We start from the raw sequence: 22,950 nt of genomic DNA on the forward strand, positions 1-22,950 counted from the left end.
GACGTAACTGGTGCGTGAGAGACAGGCCGAGGGCGGGGCTTAGCCTGTTACGTATGACGTACAAAAGGAGAAAAGATCATATTTCTAATCTGGTGAGTAGACTCAAATTTCTTTTATATTAAAATGTGACTATAAACTATTAAATTATCCAGGTTTCATTAACGAGATCCCCTGGCTTAGAAAATTGCTTAAAGCGCAACTTTTCTTTAAAAGTTGCGCTTTTAAAGAAGCGCAACTTTAAAAGCTGCTTTTAAAGTTGCTCTTCTTATACAAAATGGGAACATTCTGTATAAGAATAAGTCACTTTATTAAAAGGACTGGAAGGACAAAGAGTATAGTACTTGTTTAAAGGGAGGTTATTATGTTACTTTACTTTACCTTATGGGAGATATTTTTGGTCCTCTATATTCAGAGAAGTTAACTGGGACAGATTTTGTTAAATGGAGAGAAATTTGCATAGCAAATAAAGTCAAAGAGGTTCACTGTAAAAGGTTAACAATTGGACTATCGATTCAGTTGATTGTCCAACTGTCAATCAACTGAATCGATTTAAGTCCATTAATAAGGACATTAATGCTTTGATGATAAGGACATGGATAAACTTAGTAAACATTCACAAGAAGAAGTGGTCAAACTCCAAGCCAAATATAATCCACTTTTGCAACAAACTTAATACATAAACAATTAAGGGACTTGACAACAACAACAAAAAACATTAAACAAACAACAAATAAAAAACATTTAACCACAAAATCCCACTTTTAATTTTTTTTTACTGCAGAAATCCTAGAAATTTGTTTAATGAAGTGAAAGCCTGATAAAGTTTTAAAATACTTTTTGAATTGATATAATCAGCCGATTGCAGCATTAACACCTAGAGCTATGCTGCTGACACACACAGGAAATTCTTTCTCATTTTTATGCTTTGCTGTGTTTTAATGGTTTACGGTCAGTTCCTTATTGGTTCAAAGACACATGTGCAACAAATTTATTTTGTTTCCCAGCAACATTTAAAAACAGAATTTGTTTTGTTTTCAATTGTTCCTTTAAAAATGTTTTGTATGAACATTTATACCAAACAAATGCCATTCATTTCTGAACCATTTTTTTCCAAATACCAGCACACTGAACTGATTTTAAATAAGTGCAACACATATTTCCACCAACTATAGTAGGTGCATTGCCTTATTTAATCTTGTCACTCACAATTTTCTCACAATATATATATATATATATATATATATATATATATATATATATATATATATAAAAAAATTCCCTTCTCACCCTCCGCGGGTGGTCTCTTTCATCCTCTGAGCTCGGGTCCTCTACCAGAGGCCTGGGAGCTTGAGGGTTCTGCGCAGTATCTTAGCTGTGCCTAGAACTGCACATTTCTGGACTGAGATGTCTGATGTTGTTCCTGGGATCTGTTTGAGCCACTGCTCCAGTTTGGGGGTGACTGCCCCGAGGGCCCCGATGACCACAGGCACCACTGTGGTCTTCACCTTCCAGGCCTTCTCCAGTTCCTCTCTGAGGCCCTGGTATTTCTCCAGTTTCTCGTGCTCCTTTTTCCTGATGTTGTGGTCACTTGGTATTGCTACATCCACCACAACGGCTTTCCTCTGTTCTTTATCCACCACCACAATGTCCGGTTGGTTCGACATTACCATCTTGTCTGTCTGGATCTGGAAGTCCCACAGGATCTTAGCTCGGTCATTCTCCACCACCTTTGGGGGTGTCCCCCATTTTGACCTCGGGGCTTCCAGTCCATATTCGGCACAGATGTTCCTGTACACTATGCCCGCCACTTGGTTATGTCGTTCCATGTACGCTTTCCCTGCCAGCATCTTGCACCCTGCTGTTATGTGCTGGACTGTCTCAGAGGCCTCCTTGCACAACCTACACCTTGGGTCTTGTCTGGTGTGGTAGATCTGAGCCTCTATTGCTCTGGTGTTTAGAGCCTGTTCCTGGGCGGCCAGGATGAGGGCCTCTGTGCTGTCCTTGAGTCCAGCTTTCTCCAGCCATTGGTAGGATTTCCTGATATCAGCCACTTCAGTTATTTGTCGGTGGTACATCCCATGTAGGGGCTTGTCCTCCCATGATGGTTCCTCCAGCACCTCGTCCTCTGTTCCCCATTGCCTGAGACATTCGCTGAGCACATCGTCCATTGAGGCTTTGTCCTTGATGTATTTATGGATCTTGGATGTTTCATCCTGGACAGTGGCTCTCACACTCACTAGTCCTCTGCCTCCTTCCTTACGGCTCGTGTACAGTCTCAGGGTGCTGGATTTGGGGTGGAACCCTCCATGCATGGTTAGTAGCTTCCGAGTCTTAACGTCCGTGGCCTTTATCTCTTCCATTGGCCAGCTAATTATTCCGGCAGGGTATCTGATTACTGGTAAGGCATAGCTGTTTATTGCACGGATCTTGTTCTTGCCATTGAGCTGGCTTCTCAGGACTTGCCTTATTCGTTGGAGGTATTTGGCTGTGGCTCCTTTCCTTGTGACCTCATCGAGGTTGCCATTTGCTTGTGGTATTCCCAGGTACTTGTAGCTGTGCTCTATGTCTGCTATCGTTCCCTCTGGGAGTGAGACCCCTTCTGTGCGGACGACCTTCCCTCTCTTTGTAACCATCCAGCCACACTTCTCTAGTCCGAATGACATCCCAATGTCAGTGCTGTAGATCCTGGTGGTGTGGATCAGTGAGTCGATGTCTCGCTCGCTCTTGGCGTACAGCTTGATGTCATCCATGTAGAGGAGGTGACTGATTTCAATACCAAGTGACCACAACATCAGGAAAAAGGAGCATGAGAAACTGGAGAAATACCAGGGCCTCAGAGAGGAACTGGAGAAGGCCTGGAAGGTGAAGACCACAGTGGTGCCTGTGGTCATCGGGGCCCTCGGGGCAGTCATCCCCAAACTGGACCAGTGGCTCAAACAGATCCCAGGAACAACATCAGACATCTCAGTCCAGAAATGTGCAGTTCTAGGCACAGCCAAGATACTGCGCAGAACCCTCAAGCTCCCAGGCCTCTGGTAGAGGACCCGAGCTCAGAGGATGAAAGAGACCACCTGCGGAGGGTGAGAAGGGAAATTTATATATATATTTTATATATTTATAAGCTTCTAAGCTGCATTTAGAAGCTTAAATGTAAAAAGATTATTATTTAACAATATTTGGAGTGTTATGGAGTCTTTTATGAAGATTTTAATGTGTATATCAAAATCTTAATAAATTCTTCTAAATTATTTTTAAATGTAACTTTGCACAGTCAGTCAATGTTTTATTCTCCATCTCATTTTATTATTCATTTTATATTTTTGTAAATAAATATTTTTCCTTTCTGCGCTCTTTGGTAAGAGTGTAATTTTTACACCAGCCACTAGATGGCAGTAAAATTATGGAAATTAAATGTGAAGTATTTAATTTCCCTCACGGACACTCAACACTTTATTCAACGTCTAGTTTACGAATTAAAATGAAGCGTAGCTGTGCACGACATCATCTGGTTAGCTGTTATTTTAATCACATCTAATTTTACTACTTTGTGAAGAATTTTCTAAAAAACTTAATAGTTGCCTGTTGACGCATGTAGTTATTAGATGAAAGTTATCTTAATGTTATGACAAACACTAAAAACGTATCCGACAAAAATGTGGAAAAATTTAGCTAAAACCTTTAGTCACATATTCCTCCTGTTCAATTTTAATGTGTTGCTCATCTGGATCCGCACCCATAAATTTAGAGGTCTTGACCTACCGGGGAGATTGGAAAGGCAGTGTACACAGTGTTTAAGAGACTTACTCTAAAATCAGATTTGTTTATTTCCTCTGACTCATACTGTTCATTTGGCGAGAGCTGGACTGCACTCTGCCTCCTAAAAAGGTTTCCATAGAGATGAAGACAGTCTGCTGGACATAATAAAGTGAGGGTCATTTAAAGTTCTCTTAACACAAACAACACCTACAGACGCAATGGAAAACATTCATAAAAACAATGTAGGTTAACACAAGTCTGATGTAGTTGTATTCAAATATTCTCACAAGTTGCAACGTTATTTTATTCATTATGATTCAGAGAGCCTTCTCATACATGAACTACCTGGTATATTTTGATTAAAATAATACAAAAACTGTAAAATACATTTATTCTTGAGTTTCAAAAGAAAAGAAATTGTAGCAAAACTAAGACAATATCTAAAATACAACCGCAGACATAAACAGTTTAATCAAAACCAGTTTTTTGCAGTTATGCCTGTGTGTTTAGGGTCACTGTCGTGAGTGACATATTCAGAGTTAAAGCTGAGTAAAAATGCACATCACACTTTTCACATTTTTGTTTGTGAAAAATGTGTCCCTTTCCCTTCCCTTTGCAATTACACCCCACATTTTGACGTGAATCTCTGCTGCTCCTCCAGACTCTAGGGTGCTTCTCTCATGATGAGTCTCCCTACCAGAACTCTGACAGTTTAAATTAACGACCGAGATTCAGTAAGTTTTTCCATTCTCAAAACAATCCTCATTCAGATGCTGGTACACTTTTAAACGTCGCCACAACTTTTTTATGATCTTTCTGCGGTGTTCCTTGGTTTAGATGATGCCGTTTCATTTTACTGTTCTGTAATAAACCTCAAAGGCCTTCAGAGAATGGCTGGATTCGAGCTTAAATTGCACGTAGGTCGCATCCAGTAATTAGATGATTTTTGAAAGCTGCAGAGGAATTTATTTAGGGGTAGAGTGAAATAGGTCAAATACAAACACACAGTTCAGATGTTTATTTGTAAACAAAATACATTGAACGTTAAGTATCTTTCACAATAAAGCACTGCTTTGTGCTGGTTTTGTTCATGAAATCTAAACAAAATATATCAAAGTTTATGGTTGAAATGGTGTGCAGGCGTGGGGGTTATGAATACTTTCGAGCTGCATGATTTGAACTTGCAGAGTCCCGTCTTGTCTGCTGACTACTCCATACTCTGATCATTAAACACATGGTGTTTTACATTATTTTGACTCTTTGAAGTAATTTCTGTAAGTCTGGCACGAAGAAGAGAAAAAGCCATCAGACAACATTCATTCCTTTTTTGTTAGAGTCTGTTTACCACAGATGGGAATAATGTGGCACGCTGCAATATAAAATCCATTCAAGATGACCTTAATTTTATATGGTATAAAATTCAAGAGGTGCGGTCCTGTTGATCTTTTAGTGCAAAATATACCATAAAATATAAATTAGCACTCCCGCCTGTTGGACACACTGTGCAGCAAATAATATTGTTTTCCACGTTACACCCAGCATCAGCATCCTTCATCCCTGCCAGGTTTCTTGAAAAATAAATTATAAAAGCGTCTTAATGAGGCCCAGACTGACCTGACGTTCTCCGGTGTGGCTGGCTGCAAGAAATGTAGTCCAGATGTGAGGACCACTTGATTGTATCACTGGTAAGGAGTCGGTATCAGGCACGTGATGGATGAAAAAACACTCACACATGGGAAAGGAATGCATGTGTGACTGCAGAATTAAGGACCTAGACGCAAACAATCTGTGTGAGTCTCAGTGTCCGCGGCGGATCTGCATCACAGAGATGAAAGATGAAGTCACGAGAGACGAGTGGCTCTTTAGTTTTGAAATAATACGCACAGATCGTCTGGATTAGAGCAGGTGTGGATCATGTGACGGCTGTGCTGAGTTAATATGTCTGCTTTTGTTCTTGGCTTGCAGAGAGCCAGTCTGTAAAATAATAGCATCCAGGTAGGTTTTGAGGCAGACTAAGTGTGGTGTTAGTAGAGGCTGCATGGTGCTCTGTGCCGGGTTCACTTTGGTTCAGGTGGAAATGGGACACTCATGCACATAACAGACAAAGAGAAATGACACTGGTTTCTCTGCCCAAACTGGATGGAGATGAAGCGCTGTGCCAGGAAGGCCCGACTGATGGTCAGATGTTTGTTCTATCTGTGCGGGGGAAAAAAACGCACAGAGTTTATACAATCCAAGACAGAGAGTGGGCCGAGCCAGTCCACTGGGGGAATTCAAAACATTGTATCCAAGAGGGTACACTGAGGGGGGGAAAAGAGTGCTGTCCATAAATGGGTGAAGCCCTGGAGTGAGCTGATTATTGGGATTATTAAAGTTCCAGCAGCTACTGACGTTCAGTCCAGTCCGGTTGATTATTTTTCGTGTGTCTGAGCAACAACTGGGATCGATGCTCCGCTGTGCTGTAAAGATATGAGGTTCAGCTGCAATGAATCAATAAGACTGAAGCCTCTCGACAGTGTAAACATTTCTGTCACACTCTTCAACAGTGCGCTGCTGGAGTGCTGAAGTCAATGTGGAAGGTGAACGAACTTGTACTTCTGGCTTTTATCCTGCAAACAGTCGCCAAATGTCAGATGAGCTCATGGCACATTATCATAGGAGGAGGAAGGGGAGGAGGAAGAGGAGATCAACTTAAGATTTACAGCCAGACGGATTCACTGGGACCGACTATTAATATTTCAACAGATGTAAAAATCAGGGTGGTTAAAAGATTATTTAAATTTGAAAATGTGTAAAACAAAACTATAATAACTTTTTTTTAAAGCTAAAAGAAAACATTGGAATCAGTTTATTGTAAACTTTTATAGCTTTGTTTTATTTCCACTTTGAGAGATTTTATTGATTCTCTCTACAGAAAACATAAGAGTTTGGAGTGATTCTTGGCTCATCTTGCCGCGACTGCTTCAATAAACCTAACTATTTGTTTATATTGTCCATTCCAGGTCACTATTTAAAAAGAACCTTAATTTCTTAGCATAGTTGTTCCACAGTTAACTTGATAATTGCTTCAATAAAAAACGCAGCTGCTCTGACTTTTTTACAAACAAGAACTTGGTACACAAGTTTATAATTACTCTCATTTACACAGAGTCAAATTATACACACCCCCTCCCTATAAATGTCCCCAGCAGGCTGCAGAGAAGCCAGAGCTTTTGTGACTACCAAGGTTTTTTGTTTAATTCCTCCTGGACATTCAATCACTGCTCTTATCAGAAATTGTAGCGCTCCTTTAAATGAGTTAGTTTCCTGAGGAAGACTTGGCTTTCAAGCTTGGCTTGTACTTATTAAGTCAGTCATTCCAGACGCTTCATGTCTGCCTGTTTTATCCATTTAGAAAACAACACTGAGTGTGTTTGGGTTCATTGTCCTGTCGTTGCAAGTTTTAATCCTCTGATCAGAAGTGAAGTACTGTCAATACTCTTACTGCATCAGTACCACTGGGAGTAAAACAAACAAACAAAAAAACACCCTTAGCATGATGCTACCACCACCATGCTGGTGCAGTGTTCCCAGTATGAAAGCCTCTCCTCCAAACTTTCAAATAGCTCAAGTCTGACCACAGTCATACATCAACCTTCAGAAGGAGAGATTGTTGTAAAGTCTGTGATTCAATGCAATTGGCTGGATTTCATTAGATACAAACTTTGATAATGTTCAAAATATTTTTGGTTCATTTAATTGATCCAAATTTGGTTGTAAACTAGACCAAAAAAAAAAAATCTCTGCTGTTTATCAGCTGGAAAGATGTTTTTTTCTAACTCCAGTTCTGTTTTTTATTTTAGCCTTTCAGCAAAGCCTCCTTTAGACCCAAATAGATTTGACCGGTTTCAGATTCAGATACTTTTATTGTGCCATAGCCAAAAAACTCATTTTTACAGTGGTATTAATCACAAACTGAGGCAATAAGACAGTAAAAGCAGGAACATTACTTACTACCTTACCAATAATTGACTATGTTTTCCAATTTTTCTGAGTTAAGGTTTTTCTGAACAGTGGTTTAAAAAATAAACATAAGAAGTGAGCTGGAGCATGACATATTGCACTGTTTCCTACAAGCACCTCCAGCATCTTAGCCAAGTGTTTTTTTATTTTCACTAAGATAAATATGCAAAGTTCATGATAAACAGACCTAGTCTTAACAAGTCAACATTTAAAGACCTGTGGGAAATTATATTGGAAAGCAGATTGAAACCTTAAGATTGCACAAAGAATAATGGGCTGTCAGTTTAAAAAAATGCTAAATAATGTTTAATCTAATCTTGTGCTCACTTAACAGGAATTTTGAACTGAGGCCCGAGCTTTAAAGCCCTCTGAATCCTAGCTGCAACATAATAAATCTTTAATCTTATCAAACATTTCAAACTTTATCTTTATCTGAATGTGTCATTTAAATGCTTTAAGCTCTTACAGGCTTCAGATGCACTTGTTTTCCATTCCAACCTGCTGTTTCACAAGGTCTTCTTGTTAAATGAATGGTTTTCAGCGTGATTGCTTAGGTCACAGCTGAAAAACCTCCTAATCTGTGAACGAGACAAAACAAAGCAGCTCAGGTTTCGGTTTTAAAATAAAATAGTTCAGGTGGTTTAATAAGCGTTACAAATGAACAAACCAGACATATCAAACACTTGCATTGTATGTGATCAGTCAAATGTTACTTCCTTTGGTGGGATTGACATCCACACCCAGGGCAGGAGAAACTAAAGCCTCATTATCTAAACTCCCTGCCAAGCAGATGCCTCATTTAGCTCATGTGACTGGGTTTTCTCTTTTTGCTTCTCAGACTGTAAGCGGGGGAAAACAGTCTCAACCAGGAGTCCAGGACTCAGATGAACGTGAAGTTGCTTTACAAAAGGCAACTTTACCGCAAACTTCTATGTGTTTTATTTGGATTATGTGTGAATGAGCATCTTCAGCTGCTCGAAAACTATGGAAGGAAAATGATTCATACTTTGTACAATTAAAAATCTGAACAGTATGAAGGGCATTTGGATCCAGCTCTTTTTACTATAATGTCCCCTCATAAAACTGTTTACAACCAGTTGCCTTCTGAGGTCACTATAATAATATTCAAACTGGGTAAATATAAAAGGTGACCTAGTTTGTTTTCTTGAACAGGTTAGGATAAGTCTATACTCTATACAAAACACGTCCATTAAATTTAATTTTGTTGTTTTGCACAAAATCATTCTCACTTTATGAGACTTTAGTCTACTCAGTTCTGTTTATGTATTTTGAGTTCATGTTAGAATGAGCCTGTCACTTTAAATCCAAATAAGTTGATGTTAGCCACGCCCCAAACAAGGGTTTACACTCGCACACGGAAACGGTTGCAAACAGATGTGCAATTATGCAACTGTAAAATCAGAAGTAGAGCCTCCGAAACAAACAACAAGAAAGCAGCAAGTGGTTTCTGGATGGTAAACCAATAACAAAACACTTGTCTTTCCCAGCAGTGCATTCAGTGGTAAAACTAGCTAACCGAACTTAATGTAGGTTCGCTTGTGTTGCTTGGTAACGGGCTGGGCTACTCTCGGGTTGCTAGGTGACAAGCTGTGCCTGCTGATTTGTCACGTTACATTCCGGAGATCATTGAAACGGATTATTTTCCAGACACAAAATAATTGTCAGTTTATTGCCGAAACCCAGGGGGAGAGGAGCTAAAGCGCTTGGGCTATTTTTAGAACCACTAGAAAACCAAATTTAAGTACAAAAACATCGCAATATGTGAGTTTTGAATAATACATCCACTTTAATCTTGGTAGAAATCTAGCTGTTCTGTGAAGGCCTGAGAGGTATGTTGGTGTTCATTGGTGAACTAACAACACAATGCAGACAGGTCAAAGCACAATTAGGTTATAAATCAATAAAGTTCTGAACATTGCGGCACTGTTCAGTCTATCGCCCAAATATGAGCATGTCGCACATCTACAAAGCCTTGGCTCAGATGGGCAAGAAGGGAGTTCATCAGAGAAACAGCAAACAGGCCCATGGTAAGTCTGAGGATCTGTAGAGATCTAGAGCTCAGGTATGAGAATCTGTTCACAGTTTATTCTCCCTGAGGAGTGACAGGAATAAAGTCATTGTTGAACATGCAAGATGCACTGTGTGGTGGAAAAATAACATCTTGTTTAACGCCGCCATGCTGTCACATGATGGTGACAGCATCGTTCTTTTCTTCAGCTGACAAAATGTGTTTGGGGAGAAAAACATGTTGGAAATTACAAAAAATAAAAATGAGGTGGAGGTTACCATAAACGATAGACAATGATCCTAAACATACAGCCAAAGCTAGAATTTCTATTGTTAGAGTCTTTGCCATATTTAGTTTATTATTCTGTGTTGCACGTTATTATTGTTGTTGTGGTCTTGCCACATAGGTTTATTCCTTTGTGTTTAGTGTCTTACTTTATGACTTATGACTTTATGCAGTCTGGCTTTCATAGAGCTGGTTTCCTTCTTTGCCCTCATCACAGTTCCATGTTCTGTTTTCCTTGTTCCAAGACTTGTAAGTTTTACTTGTTTATTTTAAATTAAACTCTGCTGTTCTACACCACCTTCTTGTCTACATTGGATCATCTAAATACCCAATTAGTTAGATGACTAATTGGGTAGCAAATAAACTTCAGCGATAATGAATAACACTGAAGTATTGCATGTTAGACTGGCCCAGTCAAAACCCAAATCTAAGTTTAATGGAGTGTGACTAATAAGAAAACTGGACTGAGAATGGACTGAGATGTCAGTTTAGATGAGCAAACCAGGTGGAGACATTTGAAATAGACATGCATGGGGTTTTGAAAACCTTCCCACTCCCAATTGTGTTCTACTTTGTGTTGTTCTACCTCCTAAAATCTCAAGAAAATGCATTGAAATACGTGGGCGTAAAGTGACAAAATCTCAAAATGGTCGAGCAGCACAATAGAGTCTGCACACGGTGAGATCAGCTTCTCCCCCCAGAACTTCCCTCACCAACTCCGACACTTGTTGAGGATTTGTTGAGTCCCAATGAAATCCTTCACAACACGAGACATTTCTCTCTTCTGGCACCGCACGTGTATCTTCTGGTTCTCTTGGATAAATCATTCCTGGCTTACATTACCCCAGAGTTCAAACGTACCACACAGTTTACAGTGAAATGAAATATAGTGTCACAAATCAGAGTAGCATCTTCTTGGCTCAGTGTATTTGCATCAAATGCATATTTTGACTTGTGTCATCTGTCAGTCACATGTTTGTGGACGCTCTGACAGGAAGTGTTGGAAGCCTCTGCCAGAACAACTGTGACACACATGTATTTATCGCATTTATTCTTACAGCATGGAGGGAGAATGTGTGACAAATGGCCCTCATTACGTGACGTGACTAGAAAGAAGATAAATGGGACTGTAATAATACAATTACAATGTGAAGCATGTTCCCTAAAACTTTTCTAATTGCTGTGGTAACTCTTCAGTATTTCCTCAGGCTATCAGGCAATAAACATTTAATTTCTAGGACAAATATTTGCTCTTTTACAGATTTCTTCTGTTCCATCTTCTTTGTCCACATTCAATGTTTCAGATCAATATTAGGCAACGATGACTGGAGGAAATATGGAAATTTGAAAGCAATTTTCAAATAAGCATTTTATTTAAAAGGGAAGAAAATTGTCCCTTTTAAATAAAGGGATTATTTAATTTTCACATCTGGCCTCGTGTGAAAATGAAATCAGCGCCTTATTTGTCATATATTAACTGTTAATAACCACATTTTTGGGGATTTCTGAGGTGAGTAATTTTACCATCCAAACTCAGGCTTGATTACAGCCAGACTTAAAGAATCAAGAAACCCCCTAAACAGAACCTGACATAAGTTTGAGAACAGACAGTAAACACAATAGTTCACATCTATCAATCTGGGAAGGGTTACAAAGCCAATTCCAAGAGTTTTTTTTAAGTCCATTTTCAATATTACCCCCTTTTAAATAAATAGAGGGAAAATAATTACATATTTTTAAGGGGTTGCCAGTCTCTGGCTCTTTTGTTTTTTTTTGGGTCAGACTGACCCAAGAAAAGCTAACCTTTACAAGCTGAAAGGTTTGGGAACCCCTGCCTTCACAGATGCTGTCTGCAACCAGAAACTGCAATAACTTCACAGAACGCTGAATACTAGAAAATTAAGCACATTGTGGTAGTTGACGCTTGAAAACTCTCTGCTTTAACTCATTTAAAACAAAAATTCTTCCACAGTGATGTAAAAGACTCCAGTTACTGCAAACTCCTGATGGTGGCCGGTATCACCAGATTTAGGGGGTAATTACTTTTTCAAAAATGTCAACAAACAGTTAGCTTTGTCTGATATTAAAATATATTTGATTTGAACCTGTGAAATAGTTTGCCAGAAAATCTTAAACTACCCAATAACGTAACACAGTTTAAAAGGGAATTAAAGCTATAAAGATACACAAATATGTGAAATCTGATTGAAACCTTCATGATGGCAATTTTCTTACATTTTTAATCTTCCTATTTCTTTGTTCCTTTTTTCTTCTCTTGTTTTGATTTAATTGTTAACTCTGTGTATTCTGTTAGTATTTGTTATACTAAAGAGTTGAAAAGGTTTAAGGGTATGTACAGAGAAGCTGAAAAGCCTCACCTTACACCCTTTCAATCTTATGAATTATTTCTATTTGGCTTTGGTTTGAATATTAATGACTGCAGTTGGATTGTTTATTGACTGTAGTAACTAGCATTGTTGATATTTGTGTGTGTCTGTGCATTTTAGATCGAATGAACTATATGTCTGTGTGTCTCTGTCTACACATTTAAGTGTTCACTTCTTCCTAGTCCATTTCAAAAAGAAAAACAGTGGTAAACAATTATTTTGTTTTTGCTTATGTATGCACATATTTTCTCTGTCCTTGCTTTTTTTTTTCTCTGGTTTTTTAAAACCTGTTTGAAATAAATAAATAAACTAACTCAAGAGTGGCAATTAAAAGAAAAAACAACATAAACTTTTAAGAGGAGAAATAATTTGTCATAGCTCTGCATCGTCTCCCAAACCCAATCCGCTGAGGTGATTCTCCTTCTGCGGCTCGGCTTCATCTGCCTCCCTCTCTCTTCTTCTCCCTCCCACCTCATCTCCTCCTCTCCACTGTCACTGCGCTTCACAAACACTTGGGTGTTTTTTACACCCTCTCCCTCCTCCATCTTCACTCTTTCTTCAGAAGACACAATGAGATTAACAGCGCTCTACGTGTGTGGGACCCTGCTGGCCTTTTCAAGTCTCTCTTGGATCAGAGCGGAGGAAGGAGTCCTACTGGGCGACCGGGGATTCGGACCCTGTACTGCGACTCTGAGACCGGTAGGAGCGTGCAGACCGGGGGACCACGACAACACATGCCCCTTCCACGTCAGTCTTCCTCCTCTGGTTGTGCATTTGCCACAACATGTTTTGGAGTTGGAGAACATCATGCAGGACCTGCAGAAACTGAAGGAGAGTGTCGATGAGCTGAGGGAAATGTGTGCAGATTGTGCAGGTGGTCAAGCTGCGAGAAACTGTGAGAGGAAGAATGAAGGAGAGCTAAATGGAGGTAAGAACACGAATGAGGATGAGGGGGACTGGCTGAATGAGAGACTTGAAGAGAATGAGGGAAATTTCAGACAGGCGTGTGGAAAAGATGGTGTTAAGGTGGAAACAATGGACGGAAACAACAAGGAAAAAAAGCTGAAAGACGGGAACGAACGGGAAACAGGAGGAGTTGTAAAGGAAAACGGGAGAGGAGAACCTGTGACTGAGGGTGCAAGAGGAGAGGACACATTAAAAATGCCAACTTCTGGTGGAAACATGAAATCTGTTAATGTGACAAGAGGAAAGATGGCTGAGATAAATCCCAAAGGGAGCTTGAGGAAAATTCAAGATCTGTTAGATAAAAACAAGGGAAAAACAAAAGAAGAAAGTAGACATCCCATATGGCAAGATAAGACAAAAGTGGAAAAAAACACAAAAGCTGAGGCCATTGATAGAATAAAGATGTCTAAGAACCACACAATGAATATAAATAAGGAACAGGAGCAGATTGAAATGGAAAAGGGAATAAAAGTGGACCCAAATAAAAAGAAACCAAAGCAGATGGAGAGGTTTGGGCTCACAGAAAAAGGGAGGGAGATTAAAACGGAGAGTGTGCAGAGAGATGACGATGGAGAAACATCATCCAGCAAGACAACTAAAAAGACAGACTTTTTGTCGATCAGCCCGACTCTCCTTACAACAGAATTAACTTCAAGGCCGGACTTGAGCGATAGTAAAAGCTTTACATCATCTCTTCCATCACCTTCTCTGCTCAGCTCCACTTTAAGCTCCATCACAGATGTCACTCGTGACCCAAAAGCTGTTTATGGACTAACGGGAAGCACAGAGCCCGGAGCAGCTGGTGTTACTGAGCCCCAATGCCAAGTTAAGGGGCAGCCATCTACAACAACAGAAACACTATCCACAGTGGGTGGTCCAGGACAGCAGATAGCCATCGCTGATGTAGAGTTATCCATAACAACTCCAACCACCTCATCTCCTCTTCACACTGTATTCATAACATCATCATCCAAAGTTACAGATCGTAGTCACGGGGCACCAAAGAAGAACATCAACTCAAAACCTAAGACCAATCTGAAACCTCCACCAGTCCGAGCATCGAAGCCTGGTGAAAAACATAAATCTGTAATTAAGCCTGAAGCAGACAAAAGACAAAAGAATGCCAAGAATGACCATAAACCAAATCAAGGTCCTTCAACAGAGCAGAAACCTAAACTCAACCAAAGGAATAAGCCTCACAAGCCGACAGGTGTAAAATTCAAACCTGGCAAAGATTCAAAGCAAATCCAAAATAAAAAACCTGGCCAAAAGAACAGCACTGATATTTCAACAACTGAGGGAAATCTCAAAAGCAATTTGATGCCTAAACGGGAAGGAAGAGCTAATGAGACTGCTGTCCAGAGACCTGCAGCTCAAAGACCTCCAGCTGTAAATACGACACATTCAGGTAAATATAAATTAACCAATAGAAAGTCTGACGAGGTTTCAAATACTGACCAAAATTTAAAGCCGGGAAAAGAATTTGTTCATGTTCTTATTACTGACAAACCTGACCAAACATTAGACAAACTGCTGGGTGAAGAAAAATTAAATGAAACAATTATATTACAAAATCCCAATCATTCATCAAATCCAACTGATGAAGCCAATCCATCGATGAGCAAATACATCCAGAAAATCCCAACATTTAAACCTGAGCCTACCTCAGAGTACAAATCAACACCAAAACCAAACCAAATACCTTCAAATGAATTTGTGGGCACACTTGAAGAAAATATGGAACAGGAGATTACAAACAATCCAGATTTAACCTCTGGACAAAAGGACATTGGTGAACAACCTCATACATCTCCGGATAACACCAATGATTCCACTCAGAATCACTTTAAGCCTTCCCAAGAGTTTGAAACTGAAACAGCTACACCGTTAACTGAGGCAGTGGACATCTCTGAAGAAAATTCCTTGCAGGAGCCCAAATATAATCCAGATTTAACACCTGGACAGACATATGTACCGGATCAAGCTACTGTAGCCCCTGATCAGAAGAAAAATTCCAGCCAGGATCGCCTTAAAATCAAACGCAAGCCAGAATCTACTCAAGGATCTTCTTCTGAATATAACAAAATAGAAACATCTACAAAACCCCCAAAACAAACGGTGTTAACCGAGCCATTGAAGAAATCAAATAAAAATCCCTCACATGACCCCAGATCAAATCCAGATGTAAGACCTGGATGGACATCTGCTCCGGATCAACCCGCAATAACCCATCACCTGAAGAACAAATCCAGTCTGGGAATTCCTGAAACTAAACACAAACGTAAGCCTAAACCTAGCAAGCCTAAATCACAGAGAAGTGAAACCACTGCTTCACCCAAACCAAACCAGAAGTCTTTAACCCACGTTGGAGATAAATCTGAAGAAAATCCCACAAGGAAGTCTAAAAACCCTTCAGACTTAACACCTAGACTGGAAGTTATATCTGATCGAGCTAATACAACACTTGATTACATGGATAAATCCAGCCAGGAAAGCCACAAAACTAAACATAAGCCTGAAAATAGCAGAGAGTATAAATTTGAGAAAGCAAACAATTCTGATGAAAATTCCTTGCAGGAGTTTATATCACATCCACATTTAACACCTGGGCAGACATCTGCATTAGATCAAGCAACAAAACACTCTGATCAGATAACTAAATCCGGTGAAGATCATCTTGAAAAGACGCACAAATCAGAAAACATCCAAGGGTTTAAGTCTAACAAAAGTGAAACAGCAAATACAAGACCTTCAACTAAGTCAGTGGGCATGTCTGAAGAAAAGTTCTGGCAGGACCCAACGCCTAATCCAGGTTTAAGACCACATCGAGGTACTACAGGCCCAGATCAGATTAAAAAATCTATTGAGGATCATCTCAAATCAGAAAATATCCACAAGATTAAGTTTAACAAAAGTGGAACAGCAACATCAAAACCAATCCAGAAACTTTTTCCAGAGTCAGTGGACCAGTCTGAGGAGATTCAGGAACCTACACCCTATCCAGATTTAACAGCTAGACAGACATCAGCACCAAATCAAGCAACCACAATCCCTGATCAAATTAACAAATACAACAGAAAACATCTTAAACCTCAAACTTCTCAAGACGCTCAAAGTCCAACAGTGACACAAAAAACATTGATCGAATCAAGGGACAGGTTTCAAGAAAAAACCCTTCAGAAACCTACATCTGATCCAGGTCAACCACCTGCAGAAACATCTACAATAGATCTAGCTACGGCAACAACTTATTGGGTGATTAAAACCAGTGAAGATCATCTCAAAACTAAAGAAAACAAAGAAAAAATCCATGATTTTACATCAAATCAAAACAAAGCAGCAACCCCAAAACCCAAGCAAAAACCTTTACCTGAGACCGTGGAGGAAAATTCCTTACAGCAAGCCAAATTGTATCCAGATTTAGCACATGGACAAACACCTACACCTGGTCAGGCAATGGCGGAACCTGATCATATGGATGCATTTAACAATGAATATATTGAAACTCAAACTTCTAAAGAGTTTAAATTTGACAAAAGTGAGACAGCATCTCAAAAACCGTCAACTAAAACATGGGACAAGTCTAAAGAAATATCTTTGCAGGAGCCCAGGCCTACACTGGATTTAGCCCCTGCAGTCCCCAATCAAACAAAAAAATCCACCAACAGTGACTCTCAAACTAAACATTCTCATGTGACCAAATTCAACAAAAGTGAAAAAAGACCAAAACCTTTGACAGAGTCATGGGAAAAGTCTGAAGAAGCATCTTTGCAGGAACCAACATCTAAACCAGGTTTAGCACCTGATGAAATATCTACATCAGCTCTATCTACTGCAACAACTGGTCAGATTACAAAAACCATCCAGGACCGTCATGGAGCTAAACAAAACCCAGGAAACAACAAAGGGTTTAAGTCAAACAAAAGTGATACAGCAACACCAAAATACAACCAAAAACCTTCATCAGAGTCAAAGAGTAAAGAACAGGAGCATAAAAACAAGTCAGAATCAACATATGATTCAGCTGAAATCTCACCAGACAAAAGGTCCAAACCTGGCAGTAATGTAGCTAAATTTAGCAAAACACCTAAACCTGGTCAAGAGAACAGACAAAACCAGAAAAATCCAAAGGTCAATCCAAACTTAAAAACAAGATCAAATGCAAACTTTAAAACCAACCAAACCAAACAAACAAATCCAAGGTTGAAACCCCTGAGGCCTGGCTTAACGACTGATCTAAAACCAATATCTGTACCTGAGAAAATCATAAAACCAGCGGACAACAAAACATCCAGACTAAGGCTTCCATTTCGACACAAACCATCAATAAGACCTATAGTCAGGCCAGGAGCTAAACTTGTCCAGAGGCCAAAACAAGCAGTGCAACCAAAGCCAAGTCCACAAACCAATACAAACCCATCTCAGATCAGCTGGGTTCCTTCAGGAAACATCCAAAACTCTCGTACTGACATGCCACCTACATCTGGCCTCGTAAAACAAATTGCTAAAGTGAGTCATACCCTGGGGGAAACAGAGTTCAGCACAAGTGTAAGGAAGACTATAACTCTAAGTCCAAAGACCTCAAACAGCTTGAAAAATGGATATTTCCCTGCCACTCACACCCAACCCGAAGACGTCACATCGAGCCCAAACACTAGGATTACGTCTGATCCGAGGCCACAAACAGCCGGGCTGCTGTCATCTGTGACAACAAGACCAAGCGACATCAATCGTAGGATTTTCCAAAATGTTATCACTAGCACCGGTCCAGGAGCTACACAGCTGAGCGTAGCTCCCAAATCTAAGGCTAAGACACATCGTGAGGAAGAAAGTCCCCATGCAAGCCCAGTTTCTCCCCCCAGTTTGAAAACTACCACCACACTCAGCCCCAAGTTCAGGTCAAAGACTTCCTCTACCTCTGGCCCTGAGCCCCTGCCTGTAGAAATGTCCACTCCTAGTCCACGAGAACTGCGTGTGAAAATCAACCAGGTGGCTGCGTTTGTCAACAGCAGCCTGATTCCTAACAGGAGACCAGACAAGCTTCCAAAGGAGCAGCCAAAGGAGTCCCAGATCGGCGAGAGGACAGACGGGAAACTGCCAACATCTGCAGCATCTGCAGGCAAGCGATTACTTTTATGATTTCTGCATGGTTTACTATACTTGTCACATTTACAAGAAGCGTTCTGAAAATGTAGCCTCTCTTTTTCAACTGTGTTTACTGCAGTAAATTGAAAAGGACGCTTTTATCTAAGACACATTCATTCAACTGGAAAACGAAAGGAAATCCCAGGCAACGTAACAGTAAAAACAAAGAATGAGTAAACTGTATGCATCACAGCAAATAGGTCAGTATGTGCGTATCTAAAAAGGACACTTAAATAAAAGAATTTCACGTATGACAACCACACAATAAACTCTAATGAGCCTCACACAGTTAATCAGAAAGTAGACTTCAGGATGTGGTCTGAGATCATATTAGTGCCGTGCATCATCAGGAGGAATCTGCATGTGTGCACAATGTGTCGGCACGATGATCGGCACGACTGTGAGGTTAGCACCACAACAATGCACGGGCTAACAGCTTTAAAACACCCGTCAGTGGAAGCAGTGATTCAGCTATCACTGATAATAATTAGTGATAATTTACTCACCGAGTCAAAACAGTCGTACTTTATTTAAATAAGCCGTAAACTCCTCACTATAAACTTCTCACTTAAATTACAGGGTGAAATTACAGGTGAAGTTACACAATTAAACATTTAATTGTTTTCACTGCGTCATTCTGCTTGGTTTAAGTAAATAGGAAAATAAACACAGAAAAATTTAGAAATTAAAATAAGAAAACAAGCAATTCATCAGTTAAAACAAAATAAAGAATGATAGAAAAGATAGAAAAGTCACTCAAAAAATATAATAATTATGAAGATTATATGTTGAATTAAATATATAACAAGCAAGGAAGTTATAAGTTCAGTTTCTTAGTTTTTTTAAAAACCTGTTTATATAAATATTTAAATTAATGAGAACCAACCAAACTTGTCAAACTCAGTATAGAAATATATTGCTCAATAAAATCAATTATTATTAATAATCAGTTTAAACAATTGTTGCTCTGTAAAATCTGTCTTTCAATAGTTTGTTTTTACCCCACATTAATGTAAAATGTAATTTTGCATAAATCAATAATCCTAAAGCAAATAGATGAGTTAAAGAATAAATAATGTAAAAGCAGTTAGCCAGTTAATGACTACATGATTTAAAAATTACACAGTAAATGAAATTAATACAATTTACAATTTCTCTGGCTTTTAGTAGAAATTGTAAAATGCCATTTAAAATATATATAACACCTTAAATCACTAAAGTGTTGAATAAAGTATATATAACACCTTATGTATGACTTAAGAGTGACTTTATAACATATAATGACTGAACAATCATCAGAACTTTGTGAGCAACGCTACATTTGGCTCTGGGGGACCAAACCTGCCAAAATGAAGAAGAACTAAATAAATGTCTACATGCTTCACTATAATGACCAAGTTTGTCTTGGTCTATCACATAAAATCCTAATAAATACATCACATATGTTACAAAATGTGAAAGGGTTCACATGAATCTTGTGAATACTTTAGTGAAGCACTGTATTTTTTTGAGTCACATATTTTCATCTTTATTTTTGGCTTGTTCGGTCCTCCACATAACATTGTTGCCATTTGACCTCATCAAGGAAATTTTTCAGCCAAGTCTCAGAGCTGCAAGAGAATGTTATCACCTGCAGGGACCAGTTTCTGCACTGCAACCAATTAGTTCAATTCTGTTTTTTTCATTCCTCTTCCACAGTAATAAGAGACTGCTCAGACCACCTCCTCAGAGGAAAAACCAGGAGCGGGCTTTACCTGGTGACCCCTGACCTCCGCAGCAGCAGCTTTCAGGTGTTCTGTGACATGGAGCTGGATGGCGGCGGATGGACCCTCCTGCAGCGCCGCCAGGACGGCAGCGTGAGCTTCAACCGCCCCTGGGTGGAGTACCAGGCCGGCTTCGGAGTGCTGGACGGAGGAGAGTTCTGGCTGGGCAACAACAAGATGCACCTGCTGACCCGGGACAGGGACATGGAGCTGCGGGTGGAGCTGGAGGACTTTGATGGAGTGACAGAGCATGCGCAGTATGAGCACTTCAGGGTCGCCAGCGAGCGGCTCCGCTACAGACTGACGGTGGGCGGGTACTCCGGTACCGCAGGCGATGCTCTGCGCTTCAGCAAGACCTACGACCACAACAACAGGGCGTTCACCACCCCTGACAGGGACAACGACCGGTACCCGTCCGGGAACTGCGGGGCCTACTACAGCTCCGGCTGGTGGTTTGACGCCTGCATGGCTGCAAACCTCAACGGCAAATATTACTTTGGGAAGTATAAAGGAGTTCGGGACGGGATTTTCTGGGGAACATGGCACAACATATCTACAGAGTACTACCCCACCAATGAGAGACAGTCTTTTAAATCAGTCAGGATGATGACCCGACCAAAGAGCTTTGGCTTGCGTTAATAAAGCGAACATTAAATGCTTTTGTCCAGGTTCCTACGAATGTTTTGTACTTTCCACTCATTTTAACAACGACTCAGTGCTGCCATCTTGTGGCCATAAATTCAGCAAAGTGGTTTAATTTTCTAGATTACAGAAACAGATGATAAGCTATTTTGCCAAAAGATATTAAGAAACACCCATACAAATCATTGAATTCAGCTGTTCCAGCCATTGCTATGGCTACAGATAGGTATGAGAGGTTTGATAAGTTTTGTAAAAAAAATATTTTAAGTTACACTGGTAATTCAATAAAAAACAGAAATGCATTACTTACGACAACTACTGCCAAAAACTGAAGATATTGATTACAGTAATTATAATGTAATAAAAATATAAATAATAGCCCATCTGCTTAATTTAGAATAGGGTGTTTCAAGTACATATGCTTACTGTGGTAAATATAATAAATTTTTATTGATGTTCCAAAGCGGCATTAGTGTAATGTATTGCTGTCCTTAGGAGTTTATGCCAATATGGTGAGTGTTTTTTGCAAAGAGAACTGTTTACAAGCAGCTAAATTTGTCTTTCTTGTAACAAGGGGAAAAGTGTCGTTACTTTCTTTCAGCCAGCTGACCAGCAGTGCGCAGCAACAGGTTGCATCGGTGCAACCCGAGAAAACTCCGGCCCTTCTACCAGTTTCTCTGGCATTTATGTAACTATTATTTAATGCCTCCATGTGCCTTCAGAAACCATCGGATGACTTCAGACTGTAAAATTAAGCACTGAGGCATTTGATAAATTCAGCTGTGGTGCAGTGACAGGATGCCACGTGTATAAAAAGCTCATTCATAAAATATTCCCACTACTAAACATCATACTGATAATTGCTGTTGGTGTCAAAACATATTGAAAGCAACTGAGAACAACAGCAACTCTGCCTTGGAAACGGTATGCCTGAAATCACAGAGCGGAGAAAATGCTGGCTGAAGCCTCTGTCTGCAGAGTCAAATTTCATGCTCTCTTTATTTTAGCTGTGAGCTAGATTAGATTGTCCGCCTGACCTCATAAATGGTTTCCTGGGAAAATGGTCAAATTTTCCCACATACCCTCCTAAACCTTTGTGGAAGAGCTGAAGTTTTTACAGATGAGTATGAACACATGAAAGACTATTAGGAATGAGATTTCATTAAAGTTCATTTGTGTAGAAGGAAGCATCTCAGTCTTTTTGGTAATATTTTACATGACAAAGGTCACATCTTATTGATTATCTTGTGTCATTCATAACTCCTTTTGATCGTTCTTTTTTCTTTTTAACAGTGAAGACAAGCTGTTTTTCAAGCTACCTGAAGTGTAAATCTGACGGGTATAATTTTTTTTTTATTGGTCTGGGATGTCTTATAATGCAGTTTGTTTAATTAAAATAAACAAGATAAGTTTGCTCTAACTTTGTATTGTTTAACCTTAAAACAATCGGGATGTAAAACAAGGATTCGGACTTTCTGGATTAAGACTCAATTTCCCTAAATCCTTTGCGCTAATACTGACGTCATCCACATTGTGCTTCATTGTTTTTCCATTGGTTAAAACCAGAAAGGAGGCGGTTCAAGGTTTACACAAGAATATAACATCCTGCCTGTAAAGTTTGCCAAAGCAACGTGGAAAAAACAGTAGAGTGAATAAATGTCTCTTCAAATTAAAAGCATGAAGGGACAAACGTAATATTTAGCCAGGGAGGATAAGGGAAAGTGTTTTATGCTTATTTTTCTTGATGATTAAAATATGTAAAGATTTATAGAAGGTTAAAGTGCATTACATGTGACATTAGAACCACTGGGATACAGATGATCAGTTTGTCTTACTAACCGAATAAAAAAAGTCTACAAAGCACCAAGTTAAAGGAAATAAAAGTCTAACATCCAATAAAATGTTTTATTGTAGCACTAAGCTACTTCAAAGATGTTTGAGTGTACATCTTTGTACACTTGAAGAGCAGATGTAA

At 39.5% G+C, this 22,950-nt stretch overlaps 1 protein-coding gene across 1 annotated transcript; it reads left to right on the forward strand.

The window, feature by feature from the left end:
• Positions 1 to 12,867: 12,867 nt before the first annotated feature.
• Positions 12,868 to 21,442, forward strand: LOC106926584 (uncharacterized). The gene is made up of 2 exons (XM_088006319.1): positions 12,868 to 18,544; positions 20,269 to 21,442. Exons 1-2 carry the CDS (start codon positions 13,030 to 13,032, stop codon positions 20,970 to 20,972), a joined length of 6,219 nt encoding a protein of 2,072 aa, XP_087862445.1. The 5' UTR covers positions 12,868 to 13,029; the 3' UTR covers positions 20,973 to 21,442.
• The last annotated feature ends 1,508 nt before the right edge of the window (positions 21,443 to 22,950 follow it).

The sequence above is a fragment of the Poecilia mexicana genome, unplaced genomic scaffold (genome assembly GCF_051168715.1).
Source record: "Poecilia mexicana isolate PSO_F unplaced genomic scaffold, ASM5116871v1 scaffold_6, whole genome shotgun sequence".
Lineage (NCBI taxonomy): Eukaryota > Metazoa > Chordata > Actinopteri > Cyprinodontiformes > Poeciliidae > Poecilia > Poecilia mexicana.